The sequence below is a fragment of the Notothenia rossii genome (genome assembly GCF_949606895.1).
Source record: "Notothenia rossii genome assembly, chromosome: 2".
NCBI classification, from domain to species: domain Eukaryota; kingdom Metazoa; phylum Chordata; class Actinopteri; order Perciformes; family Nototheniidae; genus Notothenia; species Notothenia rossii.
In genome coordinates this window covers 72,672,449-72,691,144 of record NC_136904.1, presented here as the reverse complement: position 1 = coordinate 72,691,144, position 18,696 = coordinate 72,672,449, and the positions used below count along the sequence as shown (strand labels likewise).

At 39.4% G+C, this 18,696-nt stretch overlaps 1 protein-coding gene across 9 annotated transcripts in view; it reads right to left on the bottom strand.

Annotated features, from left to right (window-relative positions):
* The window catches only part of lrp1bb (low density lipoprotein receptor-related protein 1Bb), a 336,417-nt gene that overhangs the window by 158,975 nt on the left and 158,746 nt on the right, over positions 1 to 18,696 (bottom strand). For 8 of the 9 annotated variants that reach the window (XM_079666350.1, XM_079666351.1, XM_079666347.1 and 5 more), the window contains 7 exons: positions 13,437 to 13,659; positions 11,117 to 11,309; positions 10,820 to 10,963; positions 9,004 to 9,240; positions 8,298 to 8,478; positions 2,957 to 3,176; positions 1,835 to 2,024 (listed from right to left, as the gene is read on the bottom strand). In XM_079666350.1, the coding sequence (XP_079522476.1) occupies positions 1,835 to 2,024; positions 2,957 to 3,176; positions 8,298 to 8,478; positions 9,004 to 9,240; positions 10,820 to 10,963; positions 11,117 to 11,309; positions 13,437 to 13,659 (1,388 nt within the window). Of the gene's footprint in view, positions 1 to 1,834; positions 2,025 to 2,956; positions 3,177 to 8,297; positions 8,479 to 9,003; positions 9,241 to 10,819; positions 10,964 to 11,116; positions 11,310 to 13,436; positions 13,660 to 13,911; positions 14,150 to 18,696 lie in introns of those variants that run through there. The other variant, XM_079666354.1, reaches the window with a different exon arrangement.

Here is an 18,696-nt window from a genome sequence, read left to right as displayed (position 1 = left end):
TAAGTGATGAGACACCTTTGTCACTTTCATTTCCCCCAGAGCCCAAAGGAAGGGCTGAGCCAATGAGATAAAGCTTTTGGTTTTGTAAGAGCCAATCGCTAATACTCAGAAGACTGGACAGCCAATTAATCTATTCAGTGACTTGAAGGATGGAGACATTTCTAGTAACATTTCTTTGAAAACTAGGCTGTGCACACAGAAGACAAGCATTCATCTGCATCATGAACTTGGCATTATACTTTCCCTCAGTCCTGTGTACTGGAACATTTTAGTATTCCTTTAATAATAATAACAACAACCTTGTTTTCGTAATCATATGACCTTTAACTTATAATTAAGGAGTTTTAACTGTTAGAATTATGCTTGAACTTTGCTTTCAGTATAATAGGAGCAATATAACTTCTTATCCTTTTTTTGCACGCTTCGATCATGAAATATCCCTCTTTTATACGGTGGCCGACAGCGGCAAACGCACTACTAACGACCAAAAACACTTCCATCAGTAGAAACGCGCTGCACCTGCAAAAACGATGCACAGATAAAAACACAAATGGGCCAAAACACATGCAAATAAAGAAACATCCTCACCAAATGAAAACACGTGCGCAGCATTTAGAAAACATTCCCTTGACAAAACATGTGCAGGGTTTACTAAAAGGGTTGCATAAAGAAAATATTACAAATGCAAAACGCTGCAAATAAGCTGAAAACACAACAGAAACGGCAACACTAAAAAGTGATCTGCTGTAAGATAGCTTATGTAACTAGTCTTCTCAAAAATACTGACGAAACACTTGAAATTATGAAACAGACTCACTCTGCCAAAAGTGTAGCGTTTCATTCATGCAGTGGTTTTCGTAAAACCTGAAAATTATTTTTCAAGTTGGTGAAGATATTTCTTCTTTTGCATGTGTTTTGGCACATTTGTGTTTTTATATTTGCATTGTTTTTGAAAGTGCAGCACGTTTCTCCAGGGAGGCTGAGACGTGGAAAGAGTCTGGATCTCAAACCTACAGACTCTTGCCAAGTATATGAACTGTGTGATTTGGTGTCCTTTCAATTGAACTATTCATATCTTACACTGCACTGTGACTTTTATTCATGTATTTTTTTATTGTAATGTATATTTTATCATGTTTTTAATGACTGTTTTTAAATGCCATGTTCTTAATGTCTCATTTTTGTAAAGCACTTTGAATTACCTTTTGTTGAAAGGTGCTATAGTAAATAAACTTGCCTTGCCCTCTCCAGATATTTAGTTTGTAAATCAGAATGTCCACCACACAATGGCTTGAAATCAATAAAAATTACTTTGAGAATGAATCAAGCTATTGCATGAGTTTAAAATCATGTCACCAGGGATCCAAGCAAAATTACAGCAAAAGCATCAACCAGCCCTTGTTGTGAACAAGGTGTCACAGTTTTTTAGGCCAATAATGGGATAGCAAAAGATTCTGCAGTGAAGGCAGTTCTCCACTGTCAGCCATATCCGATACCCCTATCTGTTCTTTTCAGCTTACTAGCAGCAGGAATCCATCATCATTTGTTACAGAATTGAGCTAAACACTGATTCACGTATTTAACTTCATAGAGAAGAGCCCCGGATGGTTTTAAAGTCACTGTCACTGTTGATCAATGCCCTGGTTTGCGCCATAACATTTGACACCATTAGGCGTACAAGTAGAAATCTCAAGTGTATCACATTAAGTGCTCTCCATTAAAGACATGTGTTTAGGTGCCTGGACCAAGAGCAGAGTGGTTCTATGTTCAGGGCAAACCCTTCTCAGCTAGTAGTGGCAATGAATGGGGAGTAAAATAGGGAAAAACAGCCAACCTTGCTGACTCTGTGCATCGTAGACACGCAAGCCAAATAGCGGCGGTCTCTCGCTCCGCAGCAGGGTCACATCGCCGGTGGTCAGCTCCAGCTGGAACACCGAGGCATTCATGTACTCCGTCCAAAAGATGAAATTACGATAATGAGAGATTCCGAACGGATGGTTCAGCTCTTTTCCATTGTACACCACCTGCAACATGGAGCAAACATGCAGTGTAATCAAAAGATTAGCGTGGCCACGGAAAGATGCCATCAGCAACAAAATAATCAATCATCTCAAAAAGGGGGCTCTCCGTGTTTGAACATGGGCTTAGAATATAGTAGAACACAGTATATGATGAATGCGGTTTAATTTCTTTGCACACATTTATTCACAAGCCGCTGTCTGCTTATAATAATGTTTGCTCGAATCTTGGCAATGATTAAATAGCATTTGCAAATAATTCATTAGCTTAATATGCCAGTAGAAACTAGAGGCGATGGGAGCATTTGGGATGAAGGGCTGTCTTGTTGGCACTTGTGGTTGGAAGAGGAGCCGCAAGCAATAATTTCACTGCTCTGCAGATTAACATTGTATCATAAATAAAATATAGGAATGGCTTTGGACCTTGACATAATCATTTTGTTTGAAAAACTGTCAAACTCTGCTGTAATAGCACAGAAATATTGGCCGAATGAAACTGAACTGACAGTTAATGTTTTTTTTCTGTGGTGTGGGTGTTTTTGGACCAAGTTTCTTTCAATATGACAATAAGTTGAACCAAACTGTTGCTCAACAAGTAAGACAAATAATATAGGTAATACATAGCCTGTCAAAACCCAGCTGCACATTTCTTTCTGTTAGAAATGTGACTGCTTTCTGTCTTTATTGACCACTTCAGGGTGTACAACTACTTGTGTTGATGCTATAAAATTAACACTTTTAAATTAACATGTTTATTTGGTGAGGTTTATTCATTCGGGATCTTGCATTCCACCCTCTGGCCCGCTATTAAAATCTCAGAAGCATCCCAATTCCCAACCCTCAAGTCTAGCAGAATCACAGCTTAAATGCTTCCTGCAAATGACTTTCTACATAATTTAACTGCTCCATGGGATCTCTACATGCATACTAAAACTCACCATTCTTCCTGTCCCATTGAGATTAATCTTCTCAATGTGGTCGTAGTAGGCGTCGCACCAGTACATGGTACTTGTGCTATGGTCCAGAGTCAGGCCATTGGGCCACAGCATGTTGGAGGTGACGAAAATGCGGCGGTTGGATCCGTCCATCCAGGCTTTCTCTATCCGCCCTATGCTGTCGTTGACTTCATCTTCTTCCCAGTCCGTCCAGTACATCCAGCTACCATGCACACAGAAAACCATAATCATTGCACTGAAATTGTAAGGCATCTATAGCCACTTTCACACCAAGTACTTTGCCGTACTTAGTTCCCAGCACTTAGTTCCCCCATGGAACTAAAGAGCAGATTGCGTTCACACCGGAATAAATCCCTGAGGGAAGATTACGCAAATGAAGCCGCTGACGTCACTTCTTCTTCTTCTGCTTTGGGTTTACTGGCAGGCCGCAAACAACTTCACAGAGTATACTCAAGCTCCCAGGAAGTGCGCCGGACTCTGTGCCCAACATTCGTTGTGTCCAAACGGCGGTACTGCAACTTCCGTATCAGTCCGTGACGTCACCCGGCCAAAAACAACTGTTTCCCATTGACTAACATGGGGAAAGAGACGTCTGTAAATCAGCGTATATTTTTTTTAAAACTAAATAAACTACCCAGTATGAACTATTTTATAGCCCTTATTATAATTGTTAGTCCTTAAAGTTGTAAAATGCACTAAAAGCCTAATCTAGATGTATTACATGCGTATACTGCCACCCGAAGTCCCCGGCCGGAAGTGACCAGAGTTGGGGACTGGCTTGGAGTTGGGGACTGGCTTCTACTGAAGCCTTCCGAGTAAATCGCCAGAACGCCGACATAAGTTAGTCTCTCTCTGTTGGTGCGCTGGGCTAATGCTAATAATGTTAATGTCAGCAAATACAATGGCAGCTTCACAAAACTTTTCAGAGTTTTACGGGGCGTGGTTTGCAATTCGCCCAGCCCATTAGAAATTGGAACTTTTTTCTCCCAGGAAAGTACTTGCTCTCTAGCAAGCCCCCAGGAAGTGCGCCGGACCCTTTTTCCTATTGACTAACATCGAGAAAGAGTGGTCTGTAAATCGTTGGATAATTTTTTTTTAACCAAATAAACTACCCAGTATGAACATTTGTATAGCCCTTATTGAAAACATTAGGTCCTCAAGTTGTAAAATGTGCTAATAACGTTATTCTGAGTTATTTTCCTCTGCATTATGAACGCGCATCTGAGATTGGGAGCTTGAGGGCGGGGATTAATGGGCAACTCAACTGCACATGCTCTATGAGCGCACATACGGGTACTTCTGCTTTGACAGCCAGGCATGACGGGTAATCTGTGACGTTTCGCTCTCTCAAAAGTTGGGCCATTTTTTTCCTCATGCGCCAATGGGCAGCTCTCATAGGAAAGAACGAGACCCCGCCTCCCACGCTGTATCCAGTTCTTATTATAGACCCTCCAGAAAAACGCGGGCAAAAATCCTTGATTATGCGGGCTAAATTCCTTGATTATGCGGGCTAAAATCCTTGATTATGCGATTAAACATGCTGGGTTTTTATGTGATTTTATGCGGTGAAATTGCGGGAAGTTGCGAAATATGCTAAATATGTGGGGAAAAATAATTTAAAAAAATTAAAATATTGGGCTGTCTTATTTATTCTCTCTCACACACAACCTGCCACTAACGTTTAAACCCCTTTACTATTCAATTAAACAAATTCAATGTTTATTTATTGTAAAAGCAATTGGGCTATTTTAATCTCACACCCCCCCCCACACACTTTTCCGCCTCATTCTGTTTTCATTTACTCGTTCGTTATCTTTCTTGTAGCCCTCGAAAGGGTTTTGGAGGTTGATGCCTCGGTGAACGTGCGTTGTTTGGCTTTCTTGTCCGTAGCAGCAGAAAGCATTTTCGAATGTTTGAATGAATCAAAGTGGGTCGTCACCGTCGATTTTCTCTTATGCTCCAACACACAGTTGCACGGGGTCCAGAATAGTTTCCCCCCACTTTTTGCCCGGTCTTTAGTAGAAATGTTCGTCGGTAAATGAGATGGATTAGATTTTTTCATCTTGGTGTTTTCTCTATCGTGTGAGCTCCACACGTTCACTCTATACAGTGTTGTTTACATTCTGTGATGCGCGAGCTGATGACGCCACGTCAAGACGAGTTAACTTTTTTTTTTCTCAACTTTGTGTGGAAAAATGCGGGGATTTTGCGGCCTTTTGATAAATATGCAGCCTTTTAAAAATCTGCGCCATTTTGCTGATTATGCGGTAAATTCTGCGATCGCAGAATCACGTTTTTCTGGAGGTTCTATTATTATACATCCATGCTCTGTAGTGGGGACTGAAAAGGGGGTAAAGTTCTCATGAACTAAGTTCTCTTTTTGGTTTGAACGCAAAATCCCAGGGACATTCGGAACTAAAAGGGAAAAGTACGGGGAAAAGTACTCCGGTGTGAAAGCGCCTTATAAGTCATCACAGGATTCAAACTAACAATGATCACATTCCAAATTCAATCTCAGGCACTTCATTTCAGCTGTCTCCTCATTCATCCCCGCCCTTACTTTCGTGACATAACGATGTTGGATGGTTGATCTCCTTCCTCAGCGCTCCCCTGCTTTGATTTCTTATCGATCCATACACATATGACATCATTTGTCAAATTGATGCATTCCGTTTCACAGTGAAATGTGTCGTGTGTTCTGTACCCCCGGCGTGACCCCTGTGAATCGTACGCGAGCTGCTCGGTTCACAGCGTTCATTCATTAATTTGGGAAGAATTAGAGAGAACGGAACCTGTACTGCCAAATTCAACCGCATAGGCATTTGATCAGAAAACATTGTGACAAGAGCGTTCTTAACTGAGATCGAAATTAACTGGAATACAAATGTCCCACATGTAAAACCAAATAACCAAACATCCCCAAAAGTCAGAAAGAGAGTGCATCGTAGCCTGAGAAATTATTCAGGCTTATTAAGCTGAAGTGTAGCTTGACTGCACATTGAGGGAAAGTTGGAAGCCTCATATTCCCATAAAACAAAACAAATTAAGTTTTCAGTATATCTTGTGTATGCCGAGACTGGAACTCTCAATGGGCCTGAGGTATTCGAAACGTGATTGGGTCAACGATTTGACGTGATCTGTTCTCTAGTAACTATGCCATGGGGATTTGCTCCGTTTGAGTGATGCTGACTGAGCCATGTGGCGCCCTGTTCTCATCAATGATAGAGCTCTGGCTAAGGGAAGATGAAACGGAATGGGATATGGAGGTGAATGGAGACTTCAAGTCATCTTTACGACCTTGTGAATTATTCAGCAATACCACGCACGCATGCACGCACGCACGCAGTTTCTACAAAGCAATGTAATCAAATAAGTGACAACACAAACACACATTCATCAAGGCATCAATAGTTGACTAAAACCGATTAAAGCACTACTAAATGTGTATCAATTAACTCAAAAATGTATGTTATTTGTATGAGCATTCCTTATAAAAACACAAGTCTGTTTTGGCTCCATAATACAGCGAAGATAGAGAGGTATGACTCTGTTAAGTCGACAACGGTAGTCCTTATCATGTCAACACAGACTAGAAGCGGCCGACAGAGCAGAAAATATGGTAGCAAGGATGCAGAGGTGCATCAATGTTACCTGAAGAGACCCCTCCAGCAGAGCAGATAGAAATCAAAGGACTCTCGGGTTCGGGCTGAATGCTCCCTCAGAGACCCAAAACTAGCTTTCTAATAATTTGTGCTGTAAGCGGGAGGGTCGGAGTAGAAGTTATTAATCCATGTATTAAAAAAAGTGACGTGATATTTCCACCCCTTGACACTGCTGCCTCAGTAAATCTATCAGGAATGAACATTCTGACACGGGGAGAAACATGCTATTTCGTCATTAGTCTCACAAGTGTATGGCTGTATTCTCACCACAGTTGTAACAATTGATTCTTTGTTTCCCTTTGCACGAATGCACATAGATTTTATGTTTGAAAATCAGTGTGTTCCTTTTCCTTCGATTTACAGTCTGGACCACTGTGACAAGTATTTTGCATGCTTAAATCTGGGTGATTGTAAGAGGAGAAAACCAGGCACAACAATAGAAAAAAAAGCTAATTGTAAACCTGATTGCTTCTTGTAAAGTAAGTATTAAAACATATTAGAGTAAAAAGGGAAATGGCAAAATTCAAAACCAAGTATTATTAAGTTTTGGGCTTTGGTTTGGTGTATTTACCTACAGCACTGAAACAGCCGTGTATGGCAAAATGATAGGAGCAACCCTCTTGAGGCTTGAAGACTAATCTCTGACTGCTATGGATTTGGTGTGTGTTAATACGATTTAAGCCTTAAAATGTTAATCCTTAAGATCCTTAAGACGCTCAATGAATTTGAGCTTTGCAGCATCTCCTCTGTATGTTAAATACCATCTCTGCTGGTGGAGTCCTCCATAACAATTGCACAGATGATGTGCGAGAAGACATAGAGACAGAGCTATGAAATAGGTTAATTGTGGCTAAATAACTGGTAGCTTTGTGTAAGGTGTATTTGCAGCAAGATGAGCCACTATTCTATTTAAAATAAAATAACATTTTGTCTCAGTCTAACCATGCTGGTTTACCTTTTCATGTTTTATGTTGAGATATGCATGAGGTGATAATCAGTCCTAGCTGATTTATGCTAAAACCAATGATTTTCATGATTCACTTTTGAAGCAGAGAGATATTTACATCTATATAAAGCTAAGTGGTCTTATCTAGAACCATACTGTAATTAATACATTTACAACAAGGAGATCAAAATGGATTATTGTATGCCACTTCAGATCCAATGAGATATTTGGAAACCATGACTCATTCAATGGCACACTACAGAAATACTCTGCCTTCAAAAAACGTTTCTCCTACTTAATGGTTATGAAACTACTTTGGTTGTGCTTGAAATCTGGCAGTCTTAAAACATATTTTGCATGTTATGCTTTTGGTTGTTAAGAACATTTGCTAAAAAAAATATGTGAACTGCAAAGGCATATATTTGACAGCAATCTAAGAGTTTGCATGTAATCTCGGAGTTGTTGAGAAAGGTTTGGCTAGTAAAGACGTGGAAGTAGAAGTTGATCTTGTAAATTCAGTCATCAATTTGATCAAACCTTTGCAAATGTATTATGATTGAAAAAATTGAAATAGTAGATTTTGCAAACCCCTACACACACTACACAGTTTAGTACCAATGCAACCACTTTTTCCAAAATGTGCTGAGTCCATTCCAGACCAGACAAAACGAATGATTAGAAATAGCTGCTGGTATAGCCACCAATTTGTTCCGACCTGTTTAGAGGGTCCACCACGATGGCCCGGGGGTGGGACATATTCCCTTCCAACAGAGTCTTCCTGGTCTGTGAGGCTCTCTCCAGTCTGGCAACGCTGATTGTCTTTCTGTAGCCATCGTTGGTCCAATACAAGTTATTCCCAATCCAGTCCACCGAGATCCCTTCAACATTGTCCAGTTCTACAACAGAATCACCAAATACGTGTTCTAAGGTTGGATACAATAAAACGTGTGCAGTATGGCTTTCATTGGTTTCACAAACAGAAATATCTGTGTTTAATGAATGTAAAATATGTTAGAGCAACTAACAGATATTAATACGATTGCAAGGAATGAATATGAATATGATCAGCTTTCAAGTATGTGGTATCCTGAAGGGTTGTATATTTAATTAATTAACATTTAGTGACATTAAATATATCTCTAATATTGAAATAGAAAGATGCTGTTTGTATAAATTATGAATCATTGATAACTGTCTGTTTACAGAGCAGCCTTTTGCCGGATTAGTAAAGCAAATTCAATAATATTTTATACAAATGAGCACAACATTTAGAATATAATGAGTGTGTTTAAGTAGATGAGGGTGTTAGAAATGGCCCTAACCGTTCTTCAAGTTGGTCAGGACTGACCGATATAAAGTATTGAAGTCAGTTTACTGTATTCTAGGGAAATGTTGCAGTAAATAAAACAAATTACACTTACCATCTTTGAGTATCGTCTCTCTGCTGTTTCCATCAATTTGTTGCCGCCCAATAAGGAAACTGGTGGTGTCAGCAAAGTAGATGTGTCCCGATTCTGCATAGTAGTCGATGGCCCGAGGGTTGACCAGGTCCTCGATTGGAACAATGTGCTCATCGCTGGACTTGATATTCATATCCAGGCCTCGGATCACCCCTGGACGCCCCTTACCGTAGAACAGGAAGAGATCGTTTTTGGGCTCTAAGAGGCAAGAAAGGACGGACCTTTTTTTACTGTTATTGTCATTAATTGGTGTAATTTATCAATGCTGATTCAAGCATTAAACCCTCTTACTGGCCACATTGTTTTATATGAGAGCCAGAGCCAAGGCCATCCATTCACCTTAATGGAGCCAGTAATCAGTGCCAATAAATTCACTCTACCCCTTCAATCATGCTCCCGCTACAAAGCTGCCTTGACAGTGGGAGAAGGAAAATGCCTGAGCAAACAGACAATGGCAATACTTACCTTGGCTGTGAACACTGCTTCTGAACAAAAATACCATGGTGTCTATGTAGAAAGGCAAACAGAGAGACCTAGAAAGCTGAGGCAGCTCCTCGGCGGCCCGCCAGCCGCACAGGGGCCTGTATGTTCTCGAACCCTTTGGGATCCTCGGGAAAAGGCAAGAGGAGAATAAAGGAGGGCTTCCTCTCCTCGCTCTCAGCCCCTACCCAAGAGACTGGGATGCTGTGGGTGAGGACCACACATGCCTCCCTTCAATTTATCATTTTGTGAGGGAGATATCAACTACCCAGGAGAAAATTAAGGTTTGCGAGAGACCCAGATATCAAACCCCGTGGTGACTGCTGTAAGAAGAAGCACTACCATTTAGCGCCGAATCTCATTATACTTAGGGAGACGGAAAGCGCGGGCAAGACAGAGATAGCTGGTGTCATCAGAACATCTATGAGGGGGGAATAAATCAACTGTGTCATGGCTAGTCTCTCGATGCATCGTTACCCCGATCGAACACTGGTGGGCCCCTCTGATTGTGTCATCAATTTGATCTTCTGCTTTTATTGTCAACTACACAATGTCCAGCAATTGATCAGAGCAGCCAACAAATGCAGATAAACTTAAATCCTCATTATGGCGATAATCAATCAGGCCGGCGACAGGTCGATAGCGGAACGTCTCTTTCAAATGGGTCTGTGGTCCACTAGTGCTCATCTCTATCAATGTCAGTCTACAAAGCTGACGCATGTGTGGCACTCTGTTAGCTTTAGTATGACGCATGACCTTTACCGGCTAATGCTAATATCAAAGGGAGCACTGATGCAAAACGTTCTTTTGAGGCACTAGTGAGGATTAGTGTTCTTAGAGGAAGCACTACCAGTTATATGACTGTTTACAAGAACATGTACTTCAATACACAAAGTTGCACACATTTTCAAATAAGGGCTTTCATTGTAACACATTAACACTTGTGATTAATCTGGACACCATAACATTTATAAAAAAAAGATATATGCAATTGATTGATATTACCAAGCTTGACCCCAACTTCCTCCCCCTCATTCAGCCTGTATCTTTACCATGAACTGCATGGTAGTGAAAAGGCAAATAAAACTGTTACATGATTTATCTTACCATTTGGTCATGCATTTATTTTATATTAATTATAAACACCACATGTGTTTTTGTTACAAAAAAAAGGTACATACTAGTATTTTAAACCTGTGATTAATCATAATTCATTCAATTAGTCACAGATTATTATGGCGATTATCGCGATCGATTGACAGCACTAAATTAAATCTGAGGAAAAATATGTACTGACTTTTACAGGACTGTCCGTCTGAGTCCAGACTGTATCCTGTACGGCAGCGGCAGGATCTGGACTTGTAGCTGCCACTCAGAAGGCAGATATGGGAACATCCACCCGGCTTTCCATACAAAACGATTTCACATGCGTGACTCCTGACTGTGGACATAATCAGAAAGGACAGATTAATCATTATAAGTCAATGAAGCATCTTCCCTCTGTACTACCCAGACGCCTGCTTGTGAGTCACAACATGGGGAGGACTGTGACACAAACATTCACATGTGAACCCATCTATCAAATGTCCTGTACCTTTTGGTTGAGTGAGTTTGTGGTAAACACGGAGCCCCCTGGTATTCCCCAGGCTGGCCATTGTCCTGCTCTCCGCTGTCATGTTGAACCTGTGGATCTGTAGCAGTTCCACGCTGGAACTCCCTTTGGAGGAGTCAGAGTGGGTAGCATATAGATAGTCCTCAAACACAGCTAATGCATAAATATAAGTCACCTGGAAAACAAGAAGACTCATGTTTAGAACATTAACTTCATCCCTGAGGACAAAAATAGGTAAAACCAGCTGAGAAAACAATACAAATGTGTAAATTTTAATTAATCATGCAACAATCATGACGGCGATAGGAGAGCGTGGTAAAGCTGTCTGTACATTTGGCATGCTAGACGGGATCACAAAATGGACTCCACAGGGAGGCCTATGGCCCTGACACACAGCCTCCACGCTACATTTAGCAGGCTGACACCCACACAAAGCAACATGGCCGGATGAGCCGTATTCACAGGAAGTACACCTCAGCTCACACCTTAACTTCAGGGGCACTGAGAAACATGCAGAGAATAATTAAATAAATACAAATCTACTCAACCGTCTCTCTCTATGGATTTGGCCTCACCACTCTACCTTAAAAAACAATCTCACACAAGACTGTGTGATTATTGCACATGAATCTTTGTCTATGTGTAATGAATGCTTTTTGCTGCTTGCTGGATTGAATGTGAGGAACGAATCGAGCAAAGACGATAGACATCAAAGGAATAAAGTAAAAGTAGGACTGTGTAATGTAATGTAACACATTAGAAATTCAATGAAATTATATTTTCGTATCTTTATCTTTCATTGCCATATTACTTATCTACAAAATAACAGCAGCATGTACTGTAGCCATCGTACAATATTGAAAGCTTGTCTGAGCATAATTCAACAGTAACAAGCATCCAATATGAGGGGTGGGCAAAATTCAATATGATCAGATTTTGTTGAAATGAAATGAATCAAATATTTAAATATCATGATACATAGTTCTGTAGAAATTGAGAACAGCAAGCACATACTAACTTCAATTGATCAGAAAATCTGATGTGAAATATTTAAAAAGAACAGAATTTCCACATAATGGCATACTCTACCACTTAATGTGATTAAAAACTGGACTACAGTTCAACGAAACCATTGCCTCAATGCTCTGTATTTGTTGAAATGCCTGTAAATGTAGTCAATATGTAGCTCGAAATAGTTGTCTCTATAATTGTACTTATTATAATTTTAGTTATTAATTGAATTACAAAAAAACTATAATTTTCATCTATGAAATATTTGTTCATACAGAAGTTTACAAAAATAAGCCTTAGCATAGGATTTGTTCATATGGACTAATTGATTCTAACTTAATTGAATCACCAGAAAATATACTATTTTAAGATATAAATTGAATTAATATATGAAAGGACCTTTTACGTGATTTCAGAAGTACAATACAGTATCTGTATAAAATGACCGTGAGGATAAAGACACATTTTGATTTTCTGTGCAACCTTTTCTGAGGGCACCTCTCATGTACAGTATGACCCTCTTCAAATATGACATCCTGTGACATTTTGAACTGAAAGTACTTGAAATTAGCTTGATTTGAAAAATTACACAAAATTGCGTAGTCATCTAGTGAGTTCATCTGTGAGGAAATGTGTTGCCTCTGAACACTGATAACAATGGCTGTGATACAAATAAAAAAAAGTATATGGAAAAGATGTAGGAAGAAGCTGCATGGCATTTGTCCTTGAAGATGCATGATCCTCTCTCTAACGAGGCCACAAGCTAGAGAAGGAGGCAATATTATGCAAAGAACACCTGCATACAAAATAAGGTGTTTGAAATGTACGTTTCCTCCTCATAAAGGGTGAGTATCTAGTCCAAGTTGCTTGAAAGGGCGTTTTAATGAATAGTCAAAAACACTGATGAAAGGCTTCAAGCAGGTACTTTGGGGAACGAGACTATTGATATGCTCATTTGGAAGACAGACACACATGTGCCTCGATTCCTTCAATTAAATTAGCCATCTATATTCCCCATTCAATAGACCCTTTTTATAAAAACGACTAGAGAATTAAAACAACAACCAGTGAATGTACCACCTGTCTTGCACTGATAAAGCACGGTGCCCTAAATCAGAAAATTAAAAAACCCCTCTCATGTTACAATTTGGAGTCTCCTAAATGAGACGCTAGCGATAGGAGAAGCCAATTGTCTGTTCGGATTCCCAATGACGTTAGTCCACAATGGCTCTGTATGATGTGGAGCCCATTAAAGACATAAAGCAGCGTTACAGTGAAATGTGACACTCACTTGGCTCCCGTGAATAATGGTGTGCCTGTTCCTGCCGTTGTAATCCATCACATCGATGTAATCCAGGAAGGCATCTGCCCAGTAAACCAGCTTCTTCACAACATCCAATGCCACAGCTGTGGGCTGCTCAATTTTATAATCCACCAGCCGGGTCCGGTTGGTGCCGTCCATGTTGCAGCGCTCCACCTTGGCCACGTTCCCATAGTCCGTGAAGAAGAGCATTCTACAGAGGGTGGAAGAGTTTCAATGATTATATGGTGTTAGGGATGATGCAAATGTGTAGAGCGAGCAGTGTCATTATTGTCTCCAGATCTTCTTAGGCCTTATACATACAATACAAAAATCTATAAAAAATACTTTTCCTTGAAGTACACACATTTTTTCAGGCGTGTTTATTATGACGGCACATTTGCTTCAAGCCATTTGATAAAAACAGAATGACCCTTTGAACACAGAGCCATTTATGTTAATTCACCTGCAGTTGACTGTTCATTGAACCCCTCCGCAGTACAGTGACTGTACAATCGTAGCTTTGCAACTGCTCAAAGGGACGGCAGATTTGTAGAGCTTTGAATCTGTTCTTATGTTGAAGCAGAGTCTATGGCGCTGTAGCACGATATATGCAACAGCATAGTGTGAGGAATTAATTTAACGGTATGTTTATCTGATCCAACCTTATCGGCTAATATTACAAGACCTAGCTAACAAACGTAGCCTTTCGATCCAACCTCAGCGGCTGACATTAGCACACCTGGCTAACATGCTTGCTGGTCCAAACCTAGCGGCTAACATTAGCATACCTGGCTAAGCTTCCCTACAGTCGTAATCTAGTGTTACTTCTGAGGCCAAGATATAGCATATCAACAGGTAATTAAAGTGTGTATGTGATTAAAAGCATGTGGGAAGAAGAAGAAGAAGAAGAGAACTAGCATGTGGTTTTGGAGCTGACCTTAAGTGGAAACATAGAGTGAGCTTTTGTGTTTGCCAAAATCATTGGTAAGTCACCATTTACAAAGCTTTTCCTTTTGGAATGCTCAAACGGAAACATACAGTAACAATATACACGGTTAATCAACAGTTTTTTAACCAGGGACCTGTTAGCCTCAGTGTTTTGGTATGAGCATGTAGTCATCCAATGCATATTAAAGAGCACATTTACATTATCCTGGTTTTAAAAATGTCAGACGTGAAATTGACATTTTATAAATGGAAATTAAGGGTTTTCTTTTGTCCATCGCTCTCCCCAATCAAAGCCCCATTGATTAAAGAATGTGCAATAATTACAAGTGGTAAATATGCGAACCTTATGTTTGCTAATTAATTATATGGTGTGACAAAGACGTTTAAAAGCATGGCTTCACTGAGAAGAAGTGGCTTTTATAATGGTAGACGTTCTTCAAAATGAAACTATTTTGGCATACACTTTGTATTATGTCATCTACTATAAGGGACCCTACATTTAAAACAATAAAGAAAATATGATAAGGCATGAATAAAGGTGACAGGTAGGATGGTTAAAGTCCATGTCATATTTTAAACATTAAAAGTATTATCTTGAAGTCTGATCTAGCAAAACAGGGGGCAATATGAAACTTTTTTAACTTTTTTTCCAAATCACCAGTTGTTGGTATTAAACCATTTGCTATGTCCCAATCATCCAGTCCCAAATGTTGCAAGCCAATCTCAAAAGAAAATGAGAGTAGCTATAAAACAGCAGCATAAATCTCCTGCCTGCACATCTCTCTCTCTCAAGTGTGGCTATACACCTGCTGTGGGCCTGCTACAAATGTGAAAAGAATGGCTTCTCAGACACCCAGCTACTTTTTTATTTACACGTACGCTCTTATGGGTAAAGCATTTATGTGGCTTTAGCATCTTTACATTTTTTCTGATTATGTGATAGCGTTGCTCGAAAAAGGCCCTTGTTCTAACGATCTCAAGACATTATGGCAGCCTATACTGTATGTTGCTTTCATCACATTCATTATCAGTGTCAACTGCATGCTACCTTACAAGCACAACATCAAATTATCTTGAATGAGAATCACAGAAATGCTTAAAATGGCTGAAAGAATGGTTAAAATGTTGGAGGGAGGTGATGACCCCAAACAGAAATGCTAAACATGATAATGTTTAGCATTCATTCTGTTGAAAAAACGCCACAACATTATTCTGTTTCTTTTCGATGGGAACAACGGTTTGTGCTGAAAAGTAGTATTGGAAAATTGCTTCAACCAAGCACAAGTTTCGGATTTTAAATACATGCTCCAGCTGGTGCTATGTCACATTTGTTTCAACTCAATCTGCAAAGTACAGCAACTTAAAACAGCTACAGGAGTGCTGAAACAAATCAATCATTCATTTCCCTCTTAAATGTGGTATAATAAAAATAGCACAAAATAAGAAAACAGTATCTCAGACTTAAGTAAGTTCATAAACAGTGCTTAAGGTAATGCACTTGCTTTTTCCCCACAGCTGTTACCAAATTAGACACAACAATGTGAAAATATGATAAAATATAGTTTGCTATGGAGTCCTAGTTTTCCTGAGTGTTTTTTAAAGCTTGCAGGTACTTTAATACAACAGCAAAAGCCGATGTGTGATTGTCCCAAACAAATTATAATTGCATTATGTGTTTAAATGTACAAAAATAATAATGTCAACAAATAAATCAGAAAGGCCTCTAAGGACTCATGTCTGTCAGGAGCAAATGTGAAAATGTGCTGTTTTATAGCACCATATTACATAATGAGGTTGAATTCAATAGTTGTTTGTGTCACAAAATGTGTCACTTTGAAACTATGACAATGGTCACAAGCCATTTGCTACCTTTATTAAAAGTTGATATCCGACAATCTTTTCCAAATCTTCTTAACCAAGTTTTCTAATTGTAACCAAGTAGTTCCAGATTGTGAGGGCACTGACTATCAATGCACCAATTCAAAAGAGAAGAACATGAGTCATGTTTTGAAGCAATGACGCACAAAATGTTATGTAATTAATTAAATAAAAAGTATGCATTCATAGTCCGTCACGTTGTATACTCTATAGTACAACTCACTGGTGCTTTTACAAAATATAATAAAAATAGTCAAGGCACTATGTAAAAAGAGTTGAGAATAAATGTTAAATTAAAACATGATACAAAAAAAGAATGTCTGAAAATGGCCATTTAAGGCTGCTTCTCAGGGTGCATAGCAGCTCTGTAACCTGGAGGCAGAGGCAATAAAAGCAGCATTTTGCATTTGCTTGTTGTAATTTGAGGACATTTAGATGGCATCCTGCAGAGGACCTCGGGGTGTTGAGTAGACACAAAGTGATAGACAATGTGTGATGCGCTGAGGAGCCAAACCATTTACTACCTCAAAAGAACGCATGGAGGGACGAAAATCTATTCTGAAAGACACAGGGAGCCAGCGGAATGTAAGAAAAACACTGCGCGGCCATGGGAAACAGGTGCTACGTGCAGTGTAATTTGTTTCTGACAATAGGGACTGAATCACATCAGACAAATTACTGAAGTGCCTTTTAACTCATGGTCACTTTAAGTATTGAAAAATGCTCAGGTCTGTAGGTACAGTAATTAACATGGAAGACTTGCCACACTGTCTTGCTGCGGTTGTGAAGAGGGAGCTCCAACAACCGCCAATGATAACGAGCTTCACCGCAACGGGAAGCCGACTTAATCTGCACGAGTCAAGCCAGGGGGAGAGATGGGCTGCCCTTTGAACCCGAGACCATGGCTGTGCTAAAAAACTGTCAGAGTCAGCAAGAAACCCAGCTCCCCGAACAGGTGCACCTTCACATAGCATACAAATGATAGCTTTCTGGGATCAGGATGGTGCTGCTGCTGAACTTGTGCATTCCGGAGTTATATCGAGATCCACGTTGGATTATTGACATTTCTGTTCAAAAAAAGCGCGTGAGACCAGTGAAAAACAGTATTGGCCTTACAATTAAATGGAATAGACTCTTACAACTGACAATGAAAGGCACACACTCAAAGTTGTTATTCTTGTTGACTATTTCATACAGCAGCGGAACGAAATACATTCCTTCAGCTGCTTTGTTCAATGTTGTCGTTTTGACCTGTAACTTAACAACAAAACAACTATTATAGAAGTCAAGGACTCTGACATTGTGAACAATTATCGGTATCTGCTATTTGTACATTTGAAAACAAATAGAGATACAACCAGAGTATGGCAAACACATTTTCTCTTAAAAGAAATGTAATTGATGTTCTTATTTAGAATAGAGTTTTCAAATATAATTCTGCAAACATTCTAAATAATAAATTAACATTTTGTTTACAATGGCAGTTGTTTGGAGGATGTATATTGTATGTTTTATGCAATTGTACAGTCTAAGATGTACAATACATTTCATGTATAATACAACAAATGTGACCACCTAAACTAACTGTCTTCCACCCAAGGTGTTTGTACAAGCAGCATACAGTATAAGGAGCCTTATTCCTATTTGTATCAATCTGACATCCCATCAGTAAGGTTAGCAATATCACAGAAAAACTTATTTTAATAAAAACTATAATCTCTGTTACGCAATAATTAGTTTTGTCTTTACGCAACCAAGTAGTTTTGAGTAAATCGCCTGTTTCACAATGTTAACCACATTTTTGAATGTGTGACTGTTAAAGGGGCCCCATTATGCTAATTCCTACGTTTATATTGACATGTTTATATACTATATGGTTAAAAAAAAGTATGATTTTCTCTCATACTGCGTGTCTCAGAGAGCCAATTCAGCTCTGATTGGTGTTACATAGATGTCACAATGTTATGGAAGTAAACAATCAATGCATTTCAGGCAGGGGGAGAGATTTGGGATGTTAGCCTATGAAGACCATTTACATCCACATAAACCTATACATTACACACATGAAAGGGATAACCTTTTTCTGTTGCGCCAGAAGGTTGATATTTTTGGGTTTTAGTGAAAACAACTCAACAACCATTAAATGGATTGCCGTACAAATCGGGGAAACCTACATTTATGGTCACAAAAGCAAAATGGTAATAACCATGCTGATACATTCATGTTTAAACTGGAACCATTTTGAGGGCAACATTATAGCTGGTCTAATACCAAAAAACGAAAGATTTAAAAAATAAAACTTGACAACGTTAAACAGAACATAATTAAGTTATTATGTCCCAAAACACACTGTCGAAACAAATGGGTTCTAGTATTTAAAACAAAATGTCCAGGGGATAGGGTTGACTCTTGATTCTTACAC